The sequence below is a fragment of the Poecilia reticulata genome, linkage group LG19, assembly GCF_000633615.1.
Source record: "Poecilia reticulata strain Guanapo linkage group LG19, Guppy_female_1.0+MT, whole genome shotgun sequence".
In the NCBI taxonomy this organism is placed as follows: domain Eukaryota; kingdom Metazoa; phylum Chordata; class Actinopteri; order Cyprinodontiformes; family Poeciliidae; genus Poecilia; species Poecilia reticulata.
Genome location: NC_024349.1, coordinates 26,537,577 through 26,549,736, shown reverse-complemented (window position 1 = coordinate 26,549,736; position 12,160 = coordinate 26,537,577). Strand labels below are relative to the sequence as shown.

The following is a 12,160-nucleotide window of genomic DNA, read 5'->3' as shown; positions in this document are numbered from 1 at the left end:
GGGTGTTAAAAACCACAGTTATAGTATATTTTAACGAGGGGGGCAATCACTTTTTCACACAGGGCCATGATGGTTTGGATTTTTTTTCTCCTTTAGTAATAAACACCTTCATTTTCAAATTGCATTTTGTGTTTACTTGTGTTGTCCTTGACTATTGTTTAAATTGGTTTGATGTTCCGAAACACTTAAGTGGGATAAACATGCAAAAAAACAGGAAATGAGGAAGGGGGCAAACACTTTTTCACACCACTGTATATGTGAAGATAACTTGGTGGATTTGACTCTTTACCTGGTTTTAATATTGGAACCATGATTGCTTCTTTCCATGCCATATTTAAAACTTACTTCCCAGATCTTATTATACAATTCCAATAAAACCTTTTTAGATGAATTACTAAGCTTAACAACCATAATATCAGAAAAATTATATTTTCCTGGAGATTAGTTTTTTGATTTCCTAAGAGCTGTGGCACAGTTAGAGCTGTTGCCTTGCAGCAAGAAGGTTCTGGGTTCGATTCCTGGCCCCGGTCTTTCTGCATGGAGTTTGCATGTTCTCCCTGTGCATGGTGGGTTTTCTCCAGGTACTCCGGTTTCCTCCCACAGTCCAAAAACATGACTGTCAGGTTAATTGGTTTCTCTAAATTTCCCCTAGGTGTGAGTGTGCATGGTTGTGTGTTGCCCTGTGACAGACTGGCGACCTGTCCAGGGTGACCCCGCCTCTTGCCCGAAACGTTAGCTGGAGATGGGCACCAGCAACCCTCCTGACCCCACTAAGGGACAAGGGTGTAAGAAAATGGACAGATGGATTTCCTAAGAGCATTATTTAGTTCAAATAAAAAAGAGGCTGTAATTTAGGAGCTCCAGTAAGATCTAATGTAAGTCATTAGATCTTACATTTTCTTCTAACAAATTAACATTTTCATTGAATGTACAAACTCTTCTCCGTTTTCTTCTGTACTTAAATTATTACAACTGTGAACTTTTCTTTTTCCTTCGTCTTCTTGAGATTTATTGGCGATTGGCTAAAAACATTAGGTGATCATTACTGCCACCAACCACATGACAAAAAAACTATATCCTATACAATTTATACTTTTTCAAAAAATCTAATATAGTCTGATATCCTCTACTTTCTAAATTCTTCTGTAATAAATAATGTCCAATTTCATTTTCATATTACAAAGATTCATAATTAACTTGTTTCACTGAATCCGATAATTCCTGCAATGCAAAATAACATGTTCTATTGTCTCTGTAGTGGCTGCTTATTCATTTCAGTGTAAGCCACTATATTGTTCAACAAGTTTCCGTTTTCTTTCGTTGACGTTCATTAGCTTATCTCTGAGCTGACGCGTTTCTGTCCCACGATATGCCTTTGTGCATTTCTCAGTGAAGTACTTGTAAAATCCACACAAAGTCTGGCGAACGACGAAATTTGAGCAAATATTACAGATGATTCTTTAATTTTGCACAGCCTTCCACATGTAAAGTAACGTAATGGTCAAAAAACTGAACTGTAGAGCTCAGTTGAATGCACCACATTAAATTTTCTTTCATAAACTAAAGTGACACAGCACTTTTTACATATTTTCAATTACGTCCATTAGGTGGCGCTTTTCTACTAAAAACATAATGAAAAGGAATCTTAACAAAATATCTAAATATGCAAACAGCATACACAATAATAAACAATATTACACACTAACATTTTTGGTTCTTATAGTCTCATATTCCCCACAATCACATTTCCTTATCTGATGTTTCCCTATCGGAAATAATTATTTCTTCTCTCCTGTTTCTTTCATTTCTCTAGTTTTCCTTTGGATTTTATAAAACCACCGTCCATTCCTTTCTTCTACCCATACTTTTTTCCACCTCTCTCATTTTATGTTTAATTATACCCTTTATTTCTGTTATATTAAAACTAACATTAATATCAATCTTTACCCTATTAGTGCTCTCCTTTTAAAGTGTTTGTTGTATTTCAATTAATATATCTGGTCCACTGTCTGACTGATTGTGTTGCAAACTGGAAAGTGATTAACTAGAATCTGAGCAAATGATTGATTTGCTCAGATGACTGATGGTCTTACCTCTTCCACCCACTGAACTGCTAAAAGTAAAGCAAGCATTTCTCCTGTATACACCGAGACTCCACCACTGAACTTTTATCCTACTTTAATTTGAAACTGTGGTACAATAAACAATATTCTTATCCTATTAGATATATTTTTTATGCATCCGTCTATATATGTACATGCTGATTTAAGTATTCCTGTACTATACAATTATTCATAATGAGAAATGTATCTTCTTTTCCAATAATGAAAAATCTACTTTAGCATCAGTATGTATCCAAAGTGGTATTGTGGGTAATGGAACTTTATATGGCTTTCATTAACTTTAGAATTTATTATCCATCCAAATACCTTTTATTATTTCTTTTCCCAGCCAGGTTTAAGCACCTGTAATGTTAGATGATCATTTCTTTGTTTCTGTAGATTTGACCAATAGTTCAAAGATAACCGATACCACCTTTAAAATACATTTCTCCCATTTCAACCTGTAATGCTGCTGTTGAAGATATTTTAAAAGTACTAGTACATATTATTAAAACCTGATCCTGAATAATATATATTTAACTTAATATATATTTAATATAATATTTCAGTGATTCTTGAGAATGGGTTTTAATTTTCCCATATTTTTTTTAATTTCTCAACCTTATGTATGCAAAGATGACAAATAATGTTTTGGAAATGCAAAGATGCTAAGGTACAGGCTCCCAGTTGCAACATTTTTTAAAAAAAATAACATTTTTAATCGACCTGACCCAGAACGTTGTCATCACCATCTGACAAAAATAAATAAAAAATCATTTTTAATGACCCTAATAGTGATATTTTTACTCTTTTTACAGACAAATGCTTCTCAAGAAACAAAATAAATATTATTTAAAACAAAAAACAACAAAAAGTCCATCTGACGGAGTTGACACTGCATGATGGAGTTGACACAGAACTGAAAGTGATGACAAACTAGTGAATAAAATGAAAAACTTCATACATGTGAAGTAATGCAATTTATGTAAAATACATTAAAATGAATTAATTTCACATTTAAGTGAGATTTGACAACAATTTCACTGAAAGAGTTACAAAAACTGATGGAGTTGACATCTGACAGAGTTGACAAAATGGCAAACTACCTCAATTTATATGATGTTATTCTGAAGGAGGCCATATTGTAGCTCATCAGGTCCATGAAATCTTTACATTTTAACAAAATTAAGCTTTTATTTCACAAAATTTCATCAAAGTTTTGTAAATTGTCAGTTATGGTGTTGACACATCATGGTTGTGACAATCAACTTAGAAATAAAAAGAAGAAAAAACTAAAGACTAACATAAGCTAACCAGAGCTAACTAGCCCTCTTAGCAAAGGAAGAGAAAGGAAGTGGTCATGGGGTCCTCAGAAGTTCTGGTGCCCCCCAATAATGCCTGATTTTTTCTTTTTACATTCTTTTCATTTCTGACGGTGTTGACAAAAACTAGGGACAAATATCAATGGAGTTGGAAAATATATTAAAATGATTTTTAATTCAATTTATTGATACTTTTATAATTATTTAAATGACTACTTATACTTAATTGTCATAATATATAATTTTAGTAGTATTTTCTTAACCCTCCTATTATGTTGCGGGTCAAATTGACCCATTTTAAAGTTTAAAAATATTTTAAAAATAGAAGTTTTTTTTTTTTGCATGAAACTTTTTCCATTTGTCTTAATAGGTGCATTCTACATATAAATTAAAAATGTATTCATTTTACACTTGCGGGCCGTAGTTTGGGGACCACTGTTTTAGGGGTACGCAGTACCCTGCCGTACCCCCTTACTTTCACCCCTGGGTGGGACTAAATACACTGGAAGGGTAATCAAAGAAACGAGACATAGCTGTTAACAATCAATAGGGAAGACAGACTCACAGGGGAACAGGCTAATAAACACAGAAAAACCTCAAAATAAATACACAGAAAACACAGATCACAACACACAGGTGGTAAAGACTATTATTTATGTATAATTCTTTCACTCTGTCAAAAGTAAGATACATCCCCAATCTTCCGTTTTTGTTTTGAAGGTTTCCTAAAGACACGATGTGAGGAAGAAGAGGGAGAATCTATAAAAAGAGACGGATTCACTGCAGCACGGATGAATCTCACATCAGATTTTGGACTCAATCTCAGCTGCTGAATCTCTGAAGCTAGAAATCCTCGGCTGAAAAACGTATACATATATCTATATATATGTATGTATTCACATACATACATATAAACACGTATCCAATATATATTATTCAGTATTAATCATTAATTACTTGTGTTTGTATAGTTATATAAATATGTATTGATATTACTAAATAATTTATTAAATAAATTATGAACGGCTGTGTGCTTTGTAATCTGCTCATCATACATCAATATCAGAATATTCCATTTCTATTCTATTGTTATAGCAATAAATTAAGCATATTTAAATATGCTGAACTATGTATTAAAAACATACTTAAAAAATACAATTGTTTATAAATGTGGCTTTGATAGATGATTGAATATGGTTTCAAGTAACAAAAAAGCGTGTTATGATTGATTAAATGCGCTTATACGTCATTGTGCTGCTAAACACATAACGCTGAGTGGAGTGGTGGACCGCTCCAAGATGGCCGCCCTAAATCTCGTCAGCGACAATAGGCGAGAGCGGTCCATGAGGCGTCTATCCTTATATTATGTCTATGCTCCCGCCACGACAATTTAGCTGACTTTAATATTTCCTGTGTTTTGTTTTGGTCCTTATTGCTACACTTAGTGTTGATACTGTGTGATAGGCGTGTCTATCGGACATTTACATAATACGGAATAAATCGCGTCCCGTATCGGTTCAATACGGGACGCAACATTTAACAGCCAAATACGGGACGATTCCGTATTGGGACGGGTGGCAACTCTAAGATATTATAAAAGCATAATCCATCTCACGTCCAGGTAACGTTGGTGACCCAATGCTGTCAAGGTGAAGGGCCATAACAGAAAACCATATTCCGAAATCAGCGTTGCAGGAGCTACACTCCGCTTGTTGCCAAGGAAACGGGTCTGCGTCTGGGTCCCCCTAGTTTGTTCCCACGTCGGTACAAGACTGGACTCTCTGGCAACAGTGGCAGAGAGGACATTACATGCCACAAAATAATTGAGAACCACTGATTTTCTATTATTTTGAACAAGGCGGCAACAGGATGTCTGTCTTGTAGAAAATAAAAGCATGTGGCATGACGTAACCGAAGTTTATATAGCATATAGGAAATAGTCTAAATCTGTTGGGGTTAATTCTTCAAATGCACTTAAGAAAAGATAAGGAGGCAAAAAGACCATTTTATTAATGATTTACGCTGTTGGAAAATTTACACAGTTTAGAAATTACATTGCAAGAGTAAAATTCTTGTTGTGATCGATCCCTTATTTTGAAAGCCACTGAATGTCCTTCATACTGCCGCGGACTTGACGCTCGGTGGTCGCTGCTCAGAGATTGTTTTACTCTCCGTGTTGCTGCATTTAATCACTGCGTCTTTGCAGTTCTCCGAGGCCTGGAACAGTTCCCTTGGATCTGTCCGGAGGTTATGGTCTGCACTGGCGAGCGACGCCGCGGTTCTGTGTCTGGACGGGGGGACCTGAACATCCGGGCCCACAGCGGGAGCAGCCCCTGAGCTGACCCAGAAAGCACCGCCGACGGCCGGGGGCTGGCTGTCCACACGCAGGACGGTTAGCATCCGGTTGCTGCTGCGGAACCCGGAGAGATACTCAGGCCTTTGACTGCAGTGAGAATATTTTTCGGAGGATTTTTAGTGTTATTCTATACTTTCTGTGGAGCTTGGAGGGCTAGCGAGGAGCTAGCTCCTAGCTAGCTGTCGCCGTTAGCGCATCTGTCCTAAGCCGACAGAGGGATCGGGGGCTCCCAGCTCCCAACCGAGCCCTGGTGCTTGGTTAACGGACCTCTGGGAACTATGGCTGCTAACCTAATCAAGGAGATTGTTAGCAGGAACAAGCGGCGGTATCAGGAAGATGGGTTTGACCTGGACCTCACTTGTATCTTTCACCTGTTAGCGTGGGACTCCCCGCATAATTGCATTAAAAACGCAACATTTACATTACAACTGCAGAATCACAGACATAGCTGCAAATACATATATATTGTATTTATAGACCATTTATAGCTGCAGGGTTATTGTGAGAAGTCACAGATTGGTTATTGTATCAGGAAAACGTCTTTTTTCAAATTCAGCAAAGCCTCTTTGGGTTCCAGCTGGGAGGGTTGTCCTTCCCAGTTGTATTGAAATATAATGAAAACAGCTTGAAGTTCCAGAGATGAGTGTGGGACGTAAGCTGGTTGTCCTCTGGTTCCATTGGGTTAAAGTGGCAGGTTGATTAGGCAGGAGGATCACAGCTTTTGGTGGACTTAAACTGATTATTTTCTCCTTGCTTGTTCTGCGGGTAAAGGTTTATGCAAAGTTTCATGCTTTAGTCACAGCAGAAAACAGCAAATGCAATTTCCCTTCAATTCATTCTCAAGTAGTCTTAATGACCTTCAAGCATGTTTTTTTTAATTACTTTATTTCATTAAAGGTTTGAACTCACCTGTTGAGTAACACATTTTTATTGGGGAAAAAAGGCATGTGAAGAACCAAGCAGACATGTGTGTAATGTGTAATGAGTCAGATGGGGCTCTTGTGCTTTAGAACATGATCTGCAGACAGCATTACATTCTCACAATTCTGTTTTACATTGGTCACACTGATGGTGCGTTAAAGAAGGAAATATCCTGTAATGCTGGGTTATTCCCAAGCACAGTACATTGTTATGTGTGGATTGTTTGTGGATCTGAACCAGCGAGGTTAGTAGGGAAATTCTGCCATAAGTTGAGAGCACACATTTTCAGTCTGAAAGCAGGATTTCATGTCTTTTGTTCTGCACAGTGGCGCAGTTGGTAGCACTGTTGCCTTGCAGCATGAAGATCCTGAGTTCAATTCTTGGCCCTGGGTCTTTCTGCATGGAGTTAGCATGTTCTCCCTGTGCATATGTGAGTTCTCTCTGGGTACTCCTGCTTCCTCCCACAGTCCAAAAACATAACTGTCAGGTTAATTGGTCTCTCTAGATTAGTCAACTTAGTCACAACATGTTATCTATCTAAGTTGAAACACGGTTGGTTCTGTGGATCCATTTTCTGGCTCCAGTAGGCTGTTAGAGATCAGTAGCACACTGCTGGCGGATTTTTAATGAGGAAGAGGAATACAACACAGACTTGCTGTCTGTCATGTAAGTCAATGCTAAGCAATTGATTACAGACTCTATACCCAAATTCCTTATCTCTAAGTTGTAACACGGAGCAAAAAGCTGATGTCGTCGTTTCTCCCTACATCCAGCGGACAGCACAGGTTGTTACAATCAATAGCCACACAGGCACACCCACTAGAAAGAAACAAACGCACCCAGTTCAACACTGTCATTCTATTGGCCGAGAGGTTGCCAGGCAACTGTACCTTTTTGTTTTAAGAGCAAGCAGGAAAGAATTCGCAAGCAAGCAGAGAGGTTTACAAGCTGGGTTTTGATCTGAGCAGAGAGGTTTTGAGTGTGAGGAGAAAGGTTTGAGAAAGTACAGTGAATAATTGAAAGACACAAGTTTTGAGCACAAGCATAAGTTTGAGAAGAAAGACATGAAGTTCTGCTATTAAACTGAAAATGTAAACCCAAGTATTAAAAGCTTTGAGAACAAAAAACATGAAATCCTGCTTTCAGACTGGAAATGTGTGCTTTCAAATTATGGCAGAAAAATGAATCCATACAGATTCTGTTGAGGTTTGGTTTGCAGATTTAGAAATTCCATTTGATGATTCAGCCTGAATCACATTCAGGAAATTAAAAAGAAATAAGAGAGCAGTTTACAACTCAGTTTGCACGTGTGTATTTCTCTGGTTTGTCTGATCTGTTTTAATAAGTGGACGTGCAGCTCAGGAAACTAGCTCAGGTAAATTGGGTTCTAGTCTAGTTTACAATAATTTGAAATATTGCAATAAAATATTTTATTGCAAGGCTTCCATTGAGCAGAGATCAAGATGGAATTTACTGCCTTTGACATTTTTGTCCTTCAATAAATACAATATAAGGAGGCAAAGAAAAACAACCAAACCAAAAACATAGACAAGGGCATTGAAGGATAACATCACCCACTTCCCCTTATGTAACTCCCCTAGTGAGGCATAGTAAGACTACAGCTTGTAATGTACATTTCTAATTGTCTTTCTCTTCCATAAGTGATTGCAAGGCCTCTCGGAGGCAGATTTTTCTCTAGTTCCAGATTTTTTCAAAATCTCTCAGTTTGTCATTGAGAAGGTACCGTATCAGTCATTATTGCCATCCAGGCTTTAAAAGCTGGGTCCTCCTTTTCCAGGACAGCAGGATGAGTTTCTTGCCAGAGGATTGAATAGAACAGAAGGTGTTCCTAGCTTGGTTTTAAAATGTTTCCTCACAGCAGAGACTCTGTTACCTTCAGAATGGCTGAAGCAAACAGTGATCTGCTACGGAGCAGAGTAAACCTGATCCGGAACCAAACAAACAATCAGAACTCAGATGTTGGTTTGTTTTTAAAATTACCTTGTGTGTCTGTGGGTCCACTGTCTAGTCTGACTCAACAGTGTCTGAAAGGCAGTTTATGAAATTGACTGAAGGTGGTGCTGATGTACAGCAGAATGAAGTAGATCTGAATGGATTCAGAAGTTGGATAAATAATCCAAAACTTTTCCTTTGCTAGGATTTAAGCAAATTGAAATGTGACTCCGCAGATGCTGAGCTGTCCTGTTTGCTGCTGGTAAACTCCAGCAAAACTGTAATTATTCCAGACAGAACAAGAAGAAATGGATGTACTGATGTTCTGCTTCTTCAGCGGTTGTGTCTGGTTTGGTCTGACCTCAGGCTGATTCCATTAAATCTTCCAGAGAGCTGATCATAATTTCTGATCAATTCTCTGAAATACCTGGGAAGGGAATATAAGGAAATTGATGGAAGCAGTATAGTTTAAGGAATTGAAGCTATTTAGTGTTGAGTTGCTCTGCTCCGAGTGCAGGAGGAATGCTGTACATTAACCTTATGTAATTGTCAGACTCCAGTCCTGGTCATGATGGAAAAGAAGCTCATTGGTTTACAGATGTTGCTTACAGAATAGTGTGAAGGCTGCTTTTAAAACCATTAGTGTTCCCTGCAGCCCTCAATAAGGTTCCATGTTAGGGGTTTTTTTGCCTCAGAGTTCTTTGATTGGCTGATATCAGGTCCTGATCCGGTACTTCAAAACTACATTTTAAAAATGCGGGAGTGAAGATACAGATCCAGGTTGTCCCTTTTTTTATTTTATCCACCTTATTTATCATTTAACAGAACACAGGCAGTGTAAATCAAATACAGGTACCTTTGGATGCGACGGTTTCGGTTCCAAAAGACATTGGGCAACATAAAAACTATGTTTACATCATATTTCATCCAGAGCGGGGTCACCGGCAGCTCTGTGAGTGCGTAATTCCATTGGAATGTGGAAACGGAATGGAGTTTCCTCCACTCTACTGCATGATGAGCCAGTAAGGGCTTCGGAGGAGGGAGGGTCTCATGTCACTGCAGTACTAAAGCTGCTTTCCCATTTTGTCAGCAAAGTTCCCAAAAAACCAAAGAGAGCTAGATTTGTCACTAGTCACTTTTTTGGAGAAAAAAATAAATGAATTAACCAGGGGTCTGAAAAGTGACCCATTACATTGTGGTTAAGTTGGCAACAGCGCTCCCAAGCTGATGCTGTGTTCTGCTTCGCCTTACAGCCGTCACTGCTGCAGTGAGCTGTGCATGTGTTGTTTCGAGACATTCTGATTCTGTACCACCACATAACCTCGACAGCAGGGGCGCTGCCAGGAATCTTGGGCCCCGTGACAAAAAATGAGATTGGGCCCCCACCCTGCACAACTACTGTTACAAATTTCTTGAGTCTATCTGACCCATCAAAAGCATCATAATTTTAAAGGCTTGCATAATTTTATCTCATTGCAACTGCCTTGCTTTCTTTGGTCCAATACTGATACAAGCACAATATTTACTTCTAGTGAATTTTACCTGTAACAGTCCGCATACAATACAGCAAATAAATTGCTTAATTTTTTTATTAGTTTTATCTCATTGAAATGTCTCTTCCCACTTGCAAGTCTCAGACAACGTGCAAAATACACATGAAGCTATCCAGTCTTCTAAAAAAAATGCTATGTAATTGCATTTTATTCAAGTTGGAGAAACAACTTATTAAAATTATTACAAATTATAAAAAAAATAGGTTTTCTCCATATTTGTTAAACCTGTCATTATGTCGTGACAGTTTATGAGACAGATAATCTGTGAAAACAATCTCCTCCACCTGCTCCCTGAACTACTGTTGCTAGCTAAAATAATGCAACGTTCTGACCAAAAACAACCAATCAGAACCAGGAGGAGGGTTTTAGTGGTCAGTCAATTTCATTCACTCACTGCTAAATGTGCAGTGGTGGAGAAACAACTTATTAACACAGGAAAACTTTATCTGCCGTCATTGGTAGCTATGTTAACTTGACTGAGTATTCACAGTTTGAATCTGCACAGCTCTGTGCTTTGCTAGTTGCAGCATAGCAAGGGGAGGGAGGATGAGCAGCCACATGAGATTGTGATTGACAGTGATAAAACCCGCCTCCTACCTCTGATTGGTTGTTTCTAGATAGGAGAAGACAGAGGAAATAATTTTTCGCAAATTATCTCTCATGCCATACTGTAACAACATAATGACAGTTCAAAAATGTAGAACAATACATTTTATTAAAGTTACATACTGTAGCTTTAATTACACTTAGGAGAGGACAGGTCAGGAGGGACGTGGAAATATATATATATATATATATATATATATATATATATACACACACACACACAGGGTTTCCCCCAGAAAACTTGTTAAGCCCGGTGGTCGGGGAATCGAGGCGGTCCACTGGCAGTCCACCATGTTTTTGTATTAAAAGATGTTAAGTTGACCGGAAATGTAAAAGTATTACTTATATGTTTCGGGAAAAGATCTCTAGTGAAATGTTATTTAAATCCACAACTAGTCTAAAAACAACAAATTTGCACTTCTGTTTAATCCAAATTAAGTCAGTGGCTCCATCAGGCCCCAAAGGGCTTCAGGGGCCCCATAAGTGCTAATAATTTAAAACAGACCACAGATACATAAATGTAACACTTGTTCATTGAGATGATCAATGCTGTTAAATTTTATTCAATTGTTTAGGCATACATAAATAAAATTATTTAAAATTGTTTAACATTTTATATACAAGATTTTAAGGAGCTGGCAATTTTACTTAGTAAAACTTCAAAGAACAATAGTCATAGATTTTTTTTGTTACCGTAGCAACAATCTGATGCTGTGAGTTTAATCTTTGAATTTACAAATACAAATTACTGCGATAACTTATTGCTTTTTAGGCTGGTTAATTAAACTATTCCCTTCTCCCATATTTGACTCAATCTAACACAGAACCTGTTAGAGGTGCTGATATTTTTTAGCAACAAAAGGGGCCCCTAAGTCAGATTCTGCTCCAGGCCTCATACAGCCTTGGACCGGCCCTGCATGATGAGGTAATCTGCTGCACTACGCAGAGATGCCCAACAAACGAGAGATTTCATTCAATGCTGCTAATGTGGCTTTAGTAGTTCTTCCATTTCGTGTCGGTTGAGTTTCTAATAAGCGTCACAGAAACTATTCTGGTTTATGGGACAGTTTCTCAGATCTCCGCGCGTATTAACTCTAAGTAGACAACTGATATGGTTTGATGCATGGTGTAACCGGAAAAATACTACTAAGAATAATAAAATAATATAAAGTCAGCGTGATGCGTGACTCCGAGAAGAGCGTGAAAACTCCTCAGCGGGCTGAACCTGCATGATGAGGTTAGCGCTGCTCGTTATCCACTAACGCTCCGGCCAACCGGGACCATAAACTTTACAGGGAAGACGGACACAGAGCCACAGGCTGGGCAGCGCGTTGAGATGGAAACACC

The 12,160-nt window shown here is 38.1% G+C and overlaps 1 protein-coding gene across 1 annotated transcript in view; it reads left to right on the top strand.

Annotated features, from left to right (window-relative positions):
* Nucleotides 1-5,533: 5,533 nt before the first annotated feature.
* The window catches only part of ptenb (phosphatase and tensin homolog B), a 20,244-nt gene continuing 13,617 nt past the window's right edge, over nt 5,534-12,160 (top strand). Inside the window, exon 1 of the mRNA XM_008438083.2 lies at nt 5,534-6,140. Within this exon, the coding sequence (XP_008436305.1) occupies nt 6,059-6,140 (82 nt within the window). The 5' untranslated portion in view covers nt 5,534-6,058. The remainder of the gene's footprint in view (nt 6,141-12,160) is intronic.